Source organism: Oryctolagus cuniculus, chromosome 10 (genome assembly GCF_964237555.1).
Source record: "Oryctolagus cuniculus chromosome 10, mOryCun1.1, whole genome shotgun sequence".
Lineage (NCBI taxonomy): Eukaryota > Metazoa > Chordata > Mammalia > Lagomorpha > Leporidae > Oryctolagus > Oryctolagus cuniculus.
Genome location: NC_091441.1, coordinates 110940632 through 110956335, shown reverse-complemented (window position 1 = coordinate 110956335; position 15704 = coordinate 110940632). Strand labels below are relative to the sequence as shown.

The window sequence follows — 15704 nt, the reverse complement described above, 5'->3', positions numbered from 1 at the left end:
GCACCTCTCCTGCTCTCGGGAGAAGAGTCGGGTTAGGCTGGGGCAGGGCTTTATTTGAGGTTTGAGCACTAAAGCCCCATAAAATGGATGGAGGTGCTGCAGTGAACTTGGACCAAGGGGGGACTCCTGCAGCCCACACAGGGTGGGGCACAAGGCTTGATCACAAGTCTGAGCTGGCAGAGGCTCGCTTCTGCAGTGGGGGCTGCACTGCTTCCGTCCCCCTGAAGACACAGAGTGCAGTCACCATGTCTCCCACACTCTGACCCTGTCTGGGCCATCCAGGACCACCCCTGCAGAGGGAGGGCTGTGTGAAAGGCTGACGTCCTGCGCCTGGACCACTGTCACAGGTACAGGCCTCTGTCAGCCCAGGACAGCCAGCCACAGGCGCCCCCGGAGCATCATGACCGGCCAGCCTCTTAATGACACTCTGTGAAGCCATGAAGGACAGAGCAGAACGAAGCAGCAGCTCTAAAACCAGCTCCTGTGGCTTCATGTCTCAGGGGACCTGAACGCCCACAGCAGCTTCATGCCATGTGAGGGGCAGGCCCTGGGGGCCCAGCGGTTTGCTCACACCTCAGACTCCTGCTGCCTCACACGGAGTTCAGGGTCCTTCACTAATTAGCTCGGGTCTCAGTTTCATCCCCCTGTGAAACGGGACAAAGCACCCTCTCAAAGAGTTGCTGAAAGCCCAGAGTGACGACATACATGGGTCACAGAACAGGATCTGCACAAAGTAGGCACAATAAACAATTTCAAACAAAAATTCTCAGCCATTACCCACTCCTGGGCTCTGTCCCCAGGCCATGCCAATCCCTTGCTCCAGTTCAGAATTCCTTGCCTCTAGAAGGCATAGAACATTAAGCTAAGAGAGAACGAGAGCCCTCAAGGCTGCCCATGCCTCTTCACTTGCCCACCTGCGTCTGAGCACTCAGGCCGTGCAGGTTCCACATGTGTCCTGGTGTCACTGCCATCTCTGTAGCTGCACACAGCAGCATAGAAAGCCAGCCTTGGAAACAAACGGGGACCCACACGGCAAGAACTAAGGGAAGCAGGTCTTCTGGAAGCATGAGCTGGCACCAGGCACGTCCAGCGGCAGCAGGCTCCCAGGGGACTGATACAAAAGGGCGTGACACTAGCTTGGGCTCCAGGGGTGAGAACAAGGAATTCCACAGGACGATCTGTGCAGAGGCAGCATCCTGCGATCTGCTAGGTCTTCAGCACACTGAACACGATCTCTGACAGCAGCACCTACGGGGAGAAGCCTTCCCGAGCGCCTGCCTCCTCTGAAATCAATCTTCCATCCTCACCTGTCGACTGTCCTTCCTCCGCGGTGCCGGTTAGGGAGACAACAGGATATTACACCTTGGCTGCAGATGTGACTCACATCCTCAAGCCAGAAAAAGGGCAAGACAGAGGCAAGGGTCTGCAGAGCCACAGGGGTCCGGGTGTGCAGGGCATGCAAGACGCAGCCACTCCATCCCCCAGCTGCTGCACTCCACTGGCCAAGTAGAAAGGCACACTCAGTGGGGAAAGGACAGAGACGCAGAGCTGGAAGTGACGACGATGAAGGCAAGGCAGCCACACAGGCAGCCCCTACTGCCCGCACACTCTGTGGGGCTCGCCAAATCCTCATGGCTACCCCAGGAAGAAACTAAGGAGAGACTGCCCCAGCGAGCAAGCGATGCACAGGGACTCCACTTCAGCCCGTCTGTGTGCAGGACCTGAGCTATGCAGGCACGGGCACTCGAGGGCAGAACGCAAGTGCACACCCTTCCTGCTTGCCTGCCCCACATCTCTGCATCTTGTGGTGACGGCACCCAGACTCCCATGCCCAGTCCACCAGCTCCAGGGGTGGATGTGTAACACAGCCTGGCCAACAGCAGCTCCTGGTGAGCCAGGTCAAGGAGATCCCACCCCTGCACTGAGTTCACGTAAGTGGGAGAGAAGCCTTTCACTTGTATTGTGTAGGATGCCCTGGCTGCAGGTAGCAGTGGCCCTGACAGAGATGCTACAGAAAGAGTCGCTCCTCAAACACAAAGATCTGAGCTGCGGCAGATCCTGCAGTGGCCCTTGTTGCTCGGGTTCTTCTCTGTGCCACTGTTCTCTCACCTCCTCCTGCTCTGGCAACAGATGGCCGCTCACCACCGCCACTGCTGCCACCACCCCGCATCCAGGCACGAGATCCTTCCTCAGCGGTGTCCAGCGGAGGACAAACGTTGTCTCTTCCTGCGTTAAGCCCCTAGAAGCAGGAAAACCTTCCTGCAAACCTGCAGGGGACTTCCCTTCACACTTCGCTGCCAGACCTGGGTGACCAGTCACTGCTAGGGAGGTGTTCCCATTGACTGCATCCATCTTTGGGGACACAGTGATGTTTGGAGTTAACCATGAGGAGTGCCGACTACCTCTTGGAGTTGAAGTGGAGAAAACAGAACGCCAGAGCTGTGGGGACTGCCGTGGACAGTGAAGACACAAAACAGGGCACAGTTTCTGTGGAGATGACACCCCTGAGCCTCCGGCCTCCTGTTTGAGTTGGGTTTCTGTCGCTTGCAACCAGAGTCCTGCCTGACACACTGAGAGCAGCAGGTGCTCTTGTGGGGCTCTGGGACAGGTAACAAAGAAGAGCTCAGGACCTGCTTCTGCACCATGCAAAGCACTCTTGACTTTATTCTGGGGACAATGAGGATCCGCACACAAATGCACAGGACGGCTGCAGCGATGCAACCAGGTCTACAAGGCTGTCTGTCAGCTGGACTGGGCAGGCTGGACTCAGGTAGACACTGCAGGCAGGGACAGGAGCAGGGTGCTGGGGCAGTGATCCTTGTGGGGACCTGAGACGCCTGACCCCAAGCAGTGGCCACGGGGCTTGGAGTAGAAGGGCCTGGCGTGAGGTGCCCCTCCTGAAACCAGCAGCCAAGGGAGGGCTGATCTGCTCCAAGGGCCACACCACGACTCCCCAAATATCCCTGACTTTCTCCACTGCCTTCCCCAACTCCTTTCTTCCCCTCAGCTCTGTGGGCTCCACCCAAGCCTGGGCATCAGGCACCAAGAACAGACTCCCCTGAGTTTCTACTGGCACAGGCCCAAGAACCATAAAAACACTAAAATCACAAAAATCCTGCTTTCCTGCAGGTGTCTTAAAACTGGAAAGAGTTAAGGCTGAAGGTCACTCTACATTTTCAATGAAAAGAAAAACTCACAGAAGAAGAGGAACTCAGAGAGCTGAATTCCATGGGTAGCTTGGAAGCCAGCTCTGGAGCCCTGGCACTTGATTTACAATCACTACTCCCAGAACAAGGCTGCACTGTGACAGATAGTACACCTCCACTACTGCTCACTGGTGACACAGACACAACCCCCAAAAGGGGACAGGCCTCAGCAGGACAGAGTAAAACACCCAGCACTGGGTTTCTGTAGCAGGGCTCAAGGTGGGCAACTGCTCCCAACACAGCCCTCCAACGTCACACACCCATTTCCAGTCTAAATCCTTCTAAACAGCAAGTTGTTTATTTGCTTCATTAGCTTCCTTCTATTCTACTCATCAAATATTGTCTGGGGCCCACCCTGGGCAAAGCCCCAAGATGCATAGCGACAACACACAGATGGCCAGGTGGGAGACGCGGCAGCAGGCCAGTGTGCCTGTGGCAGCCAGGGTGAGCACAGAATCGAGCGAGCAGCCCTCTCTGACAGGCAGGGAGACCTGTGCAGAGTCCGGAAGGTGCAAAGAAATGCGCAGGGAAAGAGCATGCTGCAGGTGCGGGACAAGCTGTGGGTGAGACCACTCAGCATGCCTCTGGGAAGGGCAGCCAAGGAGGGTTCCAGAGCGGGAGGAAGCGCAGGTCTGGAAGAGGCTCCGCTGCTGGACTCTTTCCAGATGGCACAAGCTTATCTCCCTCTCATGATCAGCTTCCAGGAGCAGAGGCAGTGGGAAAATCAACAACACTCAGTAGTCTTAGGATATTCTTTTTTCCTTTCCTGGGCATTTTTGATACAGAAGAAAGTAAATCTGAATATAAACTCAATTTGGAGGTATATGCTAATAAATTCTGAACATTTCTCTAAATGTTGTAATCAATTAAGTATCCACATACATCTATGAAAGACGTCATTGTCTTCGCAACTGGATATTGACTGAAGTCACGGTGGCACTCAGGGGCTGCAGGGTGTATTTCCATTTCAGTAACTCACGTGGCAGCCCTGGAATGAGCTGTTTCCTTAAACACAGGAAGTCCCTTCCATTTCCTACTTCTGCAGTCCACAAGAATTGCACATGAATAATCCTGAACGGCAACAATAAAGATGGTAAGGGACCAGCTAAGACTCATTGCATATCTCCCAGGTGTTGGGGGTTGGACGTGCACCCTCCCTCGCTCACACCACTCCTGCCTTCCAGAGCCCCCCACCCCCAAGCCAAGCACACGGGGGCTGTTCTACATTTGTGCTGAATTAGTTAGGCACAGACAGGCTGAGTGACTTGCCAGTGCCCACAGAGCTCACAAATGCCCGACTTGGGTCCCTTGAATTCCTGGCCCTGCTGTCTTTCTCTGCAGACCGTGACTTTGACAGTTTCCGCTATCACAGCCCTTACAGCCAAGCAGCCCTAGGAACACTGCCAGCCTGAAAGCCCATGGTCAAACCTTATGATGGGACTTCCCAGACCAAAGATCGAGAGAGCCAAAGAGCCTGAGCCCAGAGCTGGCGGGTCTCAGGGCACTTAGCGGTGAAGCCATTCTGGGATCTGAATGGTTTTTCCCTCTTTTATTCCCTGCTCCCCAACATTTCCTCTCTCAGCTAATCGGCCCCAGCTGGGAATGGACGTGGGCAGGAGAAACAGGGGCCAGGGCATGGCAGGCTCAGGCAGGCCAGCCGGGCTGGGAGGGGAATGTGACTGTTTATTTGGAATGGCTATGCCCTGACGCAGAGGGAGTTCAAGCGGTCACACGTGTCCAAGTCTATTAGTGCAATCTGACAGGGATGTCACCGTGTTTGGGAAGAGGGCCAGGGCCTGCAATGTCCCAGTGCCCGATAGGCACCAGCCACCAATCATGGCTAGCGGAGAGCAGGGGCGAGAGGAGGTCAGGAGTTCTGTACCTCGGGCTCTTCCGAAAACGGCTGGGGAAGAGGGAAGGAAACACTGCTGAGACCCCTCCTTGCAGGGGGTTCTGAGGCAGCAGGGTGCAGTGGACACGGCCCCGCCTTTGGAGCTGGACGCCTGACTTCGAATCCCGACTCTGCTGTCTGGCTGCTTGTCGCCCTGAGCCCAGGTTCCCTCACCTGCTGGGTAAGAATAACAGGAAAGAAAGGAAAGAGCAGAGCTGGCCATGGTTGGATGCTAATGTTCAGGCCCCTCCTGTAAGAAAATCAAAGCCAGTGGGGCTACGAGACTTGCTTCAGGCCACAGAGGACTCAAGCAGGTTCTGGAATCCAGCCCTTTTCATGGGAACTCCATACTGGTGGGGCCAGCACTGAGGCGTAGCGGGTTAAGTCACTGCCTAGGGTGCTAGCATTTGTATGGACACTGGTTCCAGTTCCAGCTGTTGCGCTTCCTATCCAGCTCCCCGCTAACAAGCCTGGGAAAGCACTGTGGGTAAATTTATGCAGAGACTGATAATAGAAATTAGGGAAGTATAACAGCAAATACCCTTTTTGGGGGGGCTGAAGTCTTCAACACAAGAATTAAAAGGTGAAAGGAATAAAACGCAACAATCAATATACTTGACTAAAATCTTAACTCAGATCTTAAATAATAATCAATTAAGAGGTTACAAATAAATTAGGAGGTAATAGAAATCAGGATTGTTATCCCTGGAGATAGAGTACTAATCGAGAATCTTCTGGAACAATGTTCTATGGCTTGATTTGTGTGGAAGATGGCCCAAGTGCTTGGGTCCCTGCACCCACATGGGAAACCTGCATGAAGTTTCTGGCTCCTGGTTCTGACCTGGCCCAATGCTGCCTGTTGTAGGCATGTGGGGAATGAACCAGAGGATGGGTGATATCTCTCTCTTTCTCCCTGCCTCTCTCTCTAATTCTGTCTTTCAGACAAATAAATAAAAACAAACAAACAAAATCTCCATATTGGCTTCTTGGGCTGCTACTCCATGGGCCACAAACCTGGCAGCTTACAGCAGAAGACTTCTGGAAGCCCAGCAACCTGGAGCAGGGCTGGTTCCCCGGGAGGCCCTGGAGGAGAATCTGTTCCACGCCTCTCTCCTGGCCTCGTGTGTGTGCCATCACCCCCGGTGCTCCTGGGCGAGGCTGCACAGCTCCATCCTGGACTCCACATGTACCACTTTCCTGTGAACCTTGGTGCCATCTGCTTGTCAGTCTCTTTTGAGAACACTTGTTATTGGATGTAATGGCCTTCCCACATCAAGAGGCCTTGTCATGAGATCTTCACAGTCATCACACCTGCCAAGGCCCTTATTCCACAAAGGTCATAAGCTGAGGTAGTGGAGGTCACAGTTCAACACTGTACAGTCCACTCTCTGATCTCCAAAACTTCATGTCCATCCCACGTGCAAAATATAGTCATCCCATCCCAACATTCCACCAAACATCACCCCATTAAATCATTAATTCTAAGCCCCAAATCTCATCTAAATACATATCACGAGCTCACAAAGCCATGAGCCTCATCCTCTACGTCACCTAATCAGAATGGGTGATGCTGGGTATGACCCATCCTGGGGCAAACCGCTTCTCCATCAATTGACCTGCTCTGTAATGCAGTGGTGAGGCAGGCATAGGACAGACAGTCCATCCTAACAAGCAGACATGGAAGGAACGCAGGGGCCACTGGTGCGGAGCAAGTCTGAAACCCAGCAGGGCAAATTCCATTAGGTTTCAAGACCTGAGGATGACCTTCCGTAGCCTGATCCTCGCCCTCTGGGCCGCTTCTCTGGCCTCTGCTCCTGTGTCCACAGCTCTGCCCTGGTTCCATTCTCTCCTTGTTTTGGAAGGGTGTCACGAGCTTGTGTCTGAGTAGTTCCATTAGCTCACCACCTGACTGCAGAATCCTACAAGTCCAACAGCTTTTTTCTTTTCTTTTTTTTTTTTTTCTCATCGTTTTGAGTCTCTCTATCCCTTTTAGTCTAGGGTTTTTGCTGCCATAATATTATCAAAAACCTTGCTATTCTCAGATATTTCAAGAACAAGAGACTAAGTCAGTCCCTCTCCACTGCTCGCCTCTGCTGAAATGCGAGATTGGGTCCATCGACCACATACCTGACTTCCCCAACGAAACGGTGTCCAGTCTCGCCCTCGGCACTCGCCCAGAGCTCGCCTTCTCAACAGTCAGCTTCCTAACTTAGCATCCTTCCCAACCTGGAGGGAGCCAGAACGGCCCCCGCTCCCCGCACCCCTCCACAAACCATCATCAAGTGCTGGCTCCTCCCCACTAGCATCCCTTCCTCCATCCATCCTTTCCCTCACATTTACTGCGAGCAGCAAAGGAGAAACAAAGTCACATTTTCCACACTTGGCCTGGAAACCTCTCCAGCCAAATATCCAAGGCTAAGTGAATTTCTGCTCACAAGTTCTGCTTTTCCTGCTAATAAATCAGAAAGTCAGGGGTAGGTTCTGTGACACAGTGGGTTAAACTACCACTTGTGAAGTTGGCCTCCCACACTGGAGGGCTGGCTCAAGTCCTCGCTACTCTGTTTCCAATTCAGCTCACTGCTAATGCACCTGGGAGGCAGCAAATGACAGCCCAAGTACTCGGCCCCCACACTCATGTGGGAGACCAGGATGCAGCTCCTGGCTCCTGGCTCGGGTCCGATCCAGCACTTGCTACTGCACCCATTTGGTGAGTAAACTAGCAGATAGAAGGTCTCTCTCTCTCTCTCTCTCTCTCTCTCTCTCTCTCTTTCTCTCTCCCTCTCCCTCTCTTTCTTTGTCTTTCAAATACATACATTAAAAAAAAATAAATTTGAGAATTAGATAGTAGATAACAAGAGGGCTGAAAAGTAGGCCGGGGAAGAAAGGTACAGGATCAAAATGGAGTCACTGTGACAACCCTGGCAAAGATAAACAAATAAAGCAGGGATGTGATGAAAGCAGGGTTCTTACACATGGCTGACTGAAAGTAACCCCACAAAGCTCCGCCAGAACCACAACCTTACACAGGGGCCACTTCTGCAGGACATCTGCCCAGCAACTGCCAGTTCAACCTCAGACTGACGGCTACCTCGGTATTAAAGATACTGTTTCAAAATATCTGACCTGATTTTCATCTTTGCCTTTGAAAGCGTCCCCTTCTGCAACCTCTATAAGCAGACCCAGAGTTTCCTATGGCATGTGTTTCCAAGGCAATGCTCTGTGGCTCCCACTGTAACGCTATTCCCAAACAAAACTCCATTTTGCTTTGATTTTAATGGCTCTGTGTTTTTCTCAATGGACAAAGAATAAAATTTGTATCTGCCACGTACCTGCCATGATTAGGAACTGGGTTCCTAACAGGCAAGTTCCACCTTTACAAGGATGGAAAGGGTGGTCAAAGACCTCAGAATCCGCACCCACTTAAACAGCCCTGCCTGCTGACCGTGGCTGACACTCTGCCTCACCCCTCTGCAGGTCCTTGGGCCAAGCGGCACAGCCACTGGCCCTGATAGCAACACTTTTTCCTCCCTCAAAGCCTCAGACCCCAAATTCTCAGTCTCCCCTGACAGAGCCTTCTCCCGACACCTCTCCTGCTCCCAGCTCATCTCTGCCCTAGCTGCAAATGTCTTTTCCCAGGGCGGAAGGGAGGCCTCGGGAGCACAGGGACTGGGAAGAAATTTCGTGTTGATACATTTGCTACTCCAGCTAAGAATTATATTCTCAAGTTTGTTATATATCATTGCGTTTACTCTCACAGTTTTAGGCTTTGTTTTCTAAGGTCGGGTCTCTTAGTGCCCAGGTTAAAGTGGATTTGAGGTAAGTGGTCTGTCACTGGAACTAGGGGTTTTCAGAGGAGGCTCTACAAGAGCAGGTAGAAGAGAAAGCATTGTCCACTGTGTCCAGGGGAGGCCGTAACACTCAGGGAAGGCCAGGGCCTTGTCTGACTCCCATATCCAAATGCAAGGAGCTCTGGGACCTGGCCAGAGCCAATCTCCCCTGAAACCTCGAGTCCTAGGAAGAAGTAACAGTCACACCACCACAAAAAGTGTGGTAACCTGGGGTGGGCCGGCGCTGAGGCATACTGGGTAAAGCTGCCGTCTGCAATGCCAGCATCCCATATGGGTGCTGGTTCAAGTCCCGGATACTCTACTTCTGATCCAGCTCTCTGCTATAGCCTGGGAAAGCAGTACAAGATGGCCCAAGTCCTTGGGCCCCTGCACCTACATGGGAGACCCAGAAGAAGCTCCTGGCTCCTGGCTTCGGATCAGCACAGCTCCAGCCGTTACAGCCATCTCTCTCTCTCTCTCTCCCTCTCTCTGCCTCTCTATCTCTCTGTGTAACTCTGGCTTTCAAATAATTAAATAAATCTTTTAAAAAAAATGTAGCCCTGGATTTCCTTCCCCTGCGGGTGCGCTGCACATTCCTGCCCCCATGCAACTCCCCTCCCCTAAGTCCCACCATGCTGCCAGGTGCAGCACACGAGGCATGGATGCCAGAGCACCCCTTCTCTCCCTTCACTTGGGGCAGCAGTCACTACCGTGGTTCTTTCACCTGGTGACAAGGGGCTTTTTATGTGTCAATTTGGCTGCACTGTGATGGCTAGATACATGCCAAACACTATTCTGGGGATTTCTGTGAGAGTGTATTTGGCTGAGACTCCTGTTTGCAGACTGCTCCACACTACGGTGGGTCTCATGGGATCAGTGGGAGGCCCGAGGAGAACAGAGAGACTGAGTGAGCCAGCAGGCGGCCTTTGAGCCGCACTCTCCCGTAGCCGCCTAGACTTGGGACTCACCAGGCTTTACTCTCACGTGAGCCAATTCCTTAAAATACACGTTATCTACACACGTGTATAAGTACACTGGTCCTCAGAGAACCCTGGTACCACTGGTGAGCCAGACAGCTTCAAAACCAGCCTGGGCACAGCACTCCAGGAAGTCGCTCCCAATAAGCATGCAAACGGAATCCATTCACCCAGAGCTGGAGTGCATCCAAGCCTCTCCTGCAGCCAGCTGAAGCCACAGGGCTGAGAGGGCGCCTCTGCTTCCCTGCACCCTGGACGCCTCTGAGGACCAGAGAATGGCCTTGGCCCCAGCATCCCTGGAAGGCCGTCAGCTGGTTCTCACCAGCCCTTGCTTCTCACCATTAATCCCGCTGTGAGGAAACAGCAGTCCTGGAGGATGTAAGGTTGTCTTGTCCAGGAAAGTAGAACTCTAAGAAACGCCCTCTGAACAAAGGGAATGTCAAGGCCACTGGGCAGCTCTGGAGTCAGAGCCAGGCCATAGTATCAGCAGGTGGGAGACACGGGGGGACTCCAGGTCTTCAGGGGGTAATACAGCACCTGCCAGTGGCCACCACAAGCATGAAACCAGCCCGGATTTCTACCAGATCATGGCTCTGAGCACCACAAGATTCAGATTGTGCTCAATTTAAAACTCTTGGATCATTGGGGCTAAGACAAAGGTCCCTAGAAACAGCCCCACACATCTTTGCTGTCCTGAGGCAGTAAAGGCTCGGAGAAAGGCAGGGTCTGTGGCCCTCACTTGCTGACCGTGTGATCTCATGCCCACCTGACCTTCAGCGTCCACATTTTCTATATTTACAAAGAACAACTACCAGGGAGCCCCTCATCCCGGGCCATCATGGGCACCAAGAAGCAGGTGCTGCCCTGAGGACTGGGAGAACAGCAGCTCTAGAATGTAAGGGGAGGGCAACATAGAGCTGGGCAGGTAGGGCAGCCCGGAGAGAGGCTGGCCAGGGCAGCGGCTGGGCCAGCCCGGGCAGCAGGAGGAACATGAGGCAGGCCCGGCGGGCTTAGCAGCTGTGCAGCACAGGGACCCCTCCTGCTGCTAGACAGGGAGGCCAAAAGGAAGGACAAGTGAGACTGACCTTGAGGGCAGGAATCTCCACACTGTCGCCGAGGCTGATGGAGCCTGAGAGGATGGTCCCCGTCATCACAGTGCCTTGGCCTTTGATGGAGAAGCAGTGGTCCACGGACATGAGGAACGGCCCCGAGGGGTCTCTTGATGGAATGGAAATCTGGGATGTCAGGAGCTAGAAAAGAGACGCTGCTGCCACAGCCTGTCATACAAGGGCAGATGGGGCAGGGCAGGGGAGTGCAAGGGCGAGGCTGGCCAGTGCTCAGGGAGGCTAACAAGGCAAGACAGAGCTGAAAGACCCGCGTCCTGGCCAGCCGGGCTGCAAGTTCAGATGGCCAACTCCCAGACTGCACTGTAAGCTACTGAGGAAAAGGGCCCGTGGAGAAGCCTGCTCCAGCCTCTCGTCAGGATGACCTCGTGGTCTCTGTAGAGACAGCTGCTAGGGAGCACCCGGACCTCACCGCTTCCCCAGGCTTGGGGTTTAAGGTTCCTCATCCTCCAGCCCTGGGAGCCACCCGCGTCTCGTCTCGCCTCGGCGCTAGCGCTGGCAGGCCTGGCCTCTCGGCAGGCTCGGCCTCACCTTTGGAAGGGCTTTACTCCCCCAGTCACCACAGCTAACACACTGTTGTGATCATTTGCTTATTTGTCCCCCCACGGGGAGTGGGGACTTGCAAGTGTCTCCAGCAGCTGGCATGGCGCCTGAGAGAATGACAAGTGAATGAAGCAAACACAAAGGGGATGCGGGGAGGGGTGAGGAGCAGGGCTGCTCCCAGGGCAGCTACCAGGGTGTGGCACGGGCAGTCCAGGGACTGGGGAGCCCAGGACAGCAGCTACACAGAGCGAAGCGGAGCCTTTCAGGCCCGGCCCAGGGACTGCCCCAGGCGAGTGGGCCCCCGTGGCCTGCCTGCTGCTCCTCTATTTCTGCTGGCCCTCGCCACACTTCACCCTCAGCAGCCCACGTTCCCCATGCCATCCATGTGCTTGGAGATGTTGTCACAGCTAATCACCAATAAACAAATGAAAATAAAGCCTGTATTATTCCTTTTCTTAGGCTATTTTCTGATTTCATAAGGGAACAGGCTGTCAAAAAAGTATTTGGTAGTGCATGTTCCAAAGCCCAAGTCTTGGGACAATAATTCTTTTGGAAAAGGACGAGAGATTCAAACCAGGCTTGGTGGGAGACTTATGTGGAAGCCTCTTAAAGGCATATACAAACATCCTTCATAGCCACATTTTTGTGGATTTTGCTTTAACAAAAACAACTGTCCCAGGCTCCCTGACCAGTCTCACTAGAGTGGATGGAAAAGTAACAAAGCCTCACTCAGAAAGCGTTTCTGTGTGAGGTCAGCGGGATCAGCCCAGTGCGAATCGCAGAGACAGAGGGAGTGCCCACACTCCAACTTGATCTGTGCTCTGTAGGCATGGGGGGACCCCAATGCCAAACCCAACGACCACGGTGGGTCTGAATCCCGGCTGTGAGACCATGGGCAAGTAACTTGGCCTCTCAGAATCTCAGACTTCTCCTTCATAACATGGGATCTTAAGCCTTCCAGGTTGTTGTGAATGCTAATAGTCATATATATGAAGCACTGAGCACAGTGCATGGTACATAAAATTCAACAGCATGGTCTTGTCAAGCACCAGGGTAGTACTGTTTTGAGCATATTAACCAATCATTTAGCCCTCACAGCAACTGCACATGGCAAGTGCCAGAAAGAGGCAAAAGAGATGATGTCACCTGGCTATGGTGGCAGCAATAGTGGAGGGGCCAATGCTAGGTCAAGGCATTCCGCCACGCCACCCACGAGCTGCTCCACGTGCGCCACAGGGGAACCCTGCAGGCCCTACTCTCAGCACTGTCTGCCTTAGGACCCTCCCACCACACACATGACCCTCCTCACCTGCTGCCCTGAGCACCCTGCTGGACAACTGGGCTCCCTCCCTCTGTCCACTACCACTGAGTGTGGAGAATGGCCTGGGCCTCAGGCCCATGGCTCCAAAAGGTGAAGGCCTCCATCTCTTGGGACAGAGCTGTGCTGCCCGTGCTGTTGGCACCATCTCCTTCACCCGGCCGCATGGTGCCTGGTTCAGAGGGAGACACTGAAGGGATTCATGCAACTGGAAGGAGTGGAACAAATGACGTGGCCCAGGGTTCCAGATGGGCAGGTGCTGCTTCACCTGAGTGGAACACGTAAGAGGGAAGAAGAGGCCATGAAGCACAGGTACTCTGCAGGGCCCTGGGCTGGAGGGAAGGCTGTGTGGAGGCCGGAGGGGTCAGAGTCTGTCTTTCTGAGAGCAGAAGGGACATAGGGAGCCTGCTCAGCAGGACAGGGTCTGCAGGACAACCTGGGATCAAGCCAACAGTACCTCAATGAGCTCTGAGATGCCCTGTGGAGCTTCAGTTTCAGGGGCCTCTGGTCCCCCAGGCTTGGCGGCCACAGGTATAATGGGTGCCCCTCGGAACCTGAGATGGAAAAACAAGCAGCTCCGTTAGAGACCGTGAGCGTGACATGAGGTGCATTCCTGGAGCAGCTGGCCAGAGATCTCCTGTCCCTCCCTCAACGCAGCAGACAGGACAACAGGGGCCCCAGGGGGACATGCCTTGTGTGGGCCATCAGAATTCAGAAGGGCCCTCCTAGGTGTTAACTCCAGCTTCAGAACCCTCCCTGAGGAGGCAGCAGTGACCCCGCGGCTCCCGGGGCCTCTGAATGCAAGAGCCCTTGAAGAAGATGATGAACACCCGGCCTCCTGGAGACTCAGGCAACGCAGGGACCAGGAGCCTCAGGAGCCCCATCTCGGCAGCCCAGGGCCTACCAGGGAGGGGGAGTGCTCCGCCAGGACCCTGCCAGAAAAGCCCTGCCCGCTTCAAGTGAATCTACCTGTTCTACCAAAAACACAAAGCACCAAACCCTGTCAGAAAAAAGGGGGAAAGAAAATATACAGCCCACAATCCCATCATTGTGATGTTTTTTTCTTCTAACCATGGTTTCCCCATGTTTCGCCAAGGGAAATTTTCTCACATTTTGGTTATCAAACGCATGTAATTTCCCATCCTGTTTGTACATGTACCACTATATCATCAGAATTTTCTGTTGAGTGACAGCAACATCAAAGACAGTAACTCTCTGGGCTGAGTCAATATTCAACAGAGATGATTTTACTTAAACCTCACAAAACCACTGTGGACTTGTCACCATCTTATAATAGATTAGAAAATGAGACTTAGAGAAGTGAATTAATTTGCTCCAAGTCATTGGTAATAAAACCTCAGAAACAAACTCACACGTAGCCCATCTGAGCCTCGAACCAGAGCTTGCAACCTCTCCGTCACGGGTAACCTCTTCATTGTCACAGCTGCACAAAAGAGCAAGCACGGTTTACATGCTTGCTCCTCCAGACTCTTGTTCACAACATTCCAAATCTTCTGCTCTTATAAATAGCATGGTGGTAAATATGTCGGTGGGCACGACTAATATTTCGAGGGTTTTTGTTGCTTTGGCTTTGGGATACTTCTACAAGGTGTAAATCTAAGGCTGAACGTACACAGGAAGATCACCGAAAACGGTGGAGTGAGAACATCCTCAAACCCCTCCTCCATAAAAACAGGAACACTGGCAAACACTGTCACAATCAACTTTTTCAAAATTCTGGAAATCAGGCAAAGGCTTGAGCAATCTTTGGAGTGTTGATTCAAGACAAAATGGCTGAGGGGCTGGCACTGTGGTGCAGTGGATTAAGCTGCCACATGTAACACCAGCATCCCCTATGAGCGCTGATTCTAGTTGTGGCTGCTACATTTCCAAGCCAACGCCCAGCTAATGCACCTGGGAAAGCAGCAGAGGACAGCCCAAGTACTTGGGTCCCAGCCACTCAAGTGGGAGATCCAGATGGAATGTCAGGCCCCTGGCTTTGTCCTGGCCCGGTCCCAGCTGATTTGGTCACTGGGGGAGTAAACCAGTAGATGAAAGATTTCTCTGTCTCTCCCTCTCTCTGTAACTCTGGCTGAGTCTTGGTAAGAACAAGTGGGACTTGTGACATGTGAATGTACCCTATTTCCATCTACCGCTCCAAAGCTTGGAGATAGCCTTGAAAACCAACTGTCGCAACCACGTAGACATCCAGTAGCCTGTCAAGCACTGACGGGGGCAGCATGGGTCTTGGCCCCTTCACAGCCCCTGGCCCAGAGAACTGCCATTATTATTCTGGCTCTTGATTCTATACAGACCCCAACAGCAAGGCAGCTTTATTTGGCCTGCTTTGGAGCTTCCCCAGTGCAAACAGCTTTTTCCTCTGGGGGTATTTGTAGAAAATAATCATACACAATCTTTTAACATCACAGCTACCTATGGCAGAAGGTAACCATTTAGGCAAACGTCAGGCTGACAAAAAGTTAGAAGCAAAATCTCCACAGGGAACTTGGAAAAGCTCTGGGAATCTAAAAGGACCCCTCTCAGGCACAGAGGTGTGAGTATACCCAAGGCTCTGCATATGCTCATGAAAAACCTGAGACACTCCCACCTCTGGCTGACCTTGAGGCTCTGTGCAAGCAAAGAGGTGAAGGCTAAGGCAGAGTTGGCAGCTGCCAGACCAAGCATTGAAAGCATGGCCCAACATGCATGGAGCTCCTTGGCAAAGACGGGAGACTGAATGATTGCAGGCATTTGGGGAAGTCTCTGTCTAGTCATGAGCTGCCCACTAAGCTAACTGAACAGAGACCACAACGGTCAG

General features: G+C 53.0%; 1 protein-coding gene across 2 annotated transcripts in view; it reads right to left on the bottom strand.

The window, feature by feature from the left end:
• Positions 1-15704, bottom strand: part of EEFSEC (eukaryotic elongation factor, selenocysteine-tRNA specific) — a 242339-nt gene that overhangs the window by 116673 nt on the left and 109962 nt on the right. For both annotated transcript variants that reach the window (XM_002713149.5, XM_017343713.3), the window contains exons 3-4: positions 13344-13440; positions 10987-11151 (exon numbers count right to left, since the gene is read on the bottom strand). In XM_002713149.5, the coding sequence (XP_002713195.2) occupies positions 10987-11151; positions 13344-13440 (262 nt within the window). The remainder of the gene's footprint in view (positions 1-10986; positions 11152-13343; positions 13441-15704) is intronic.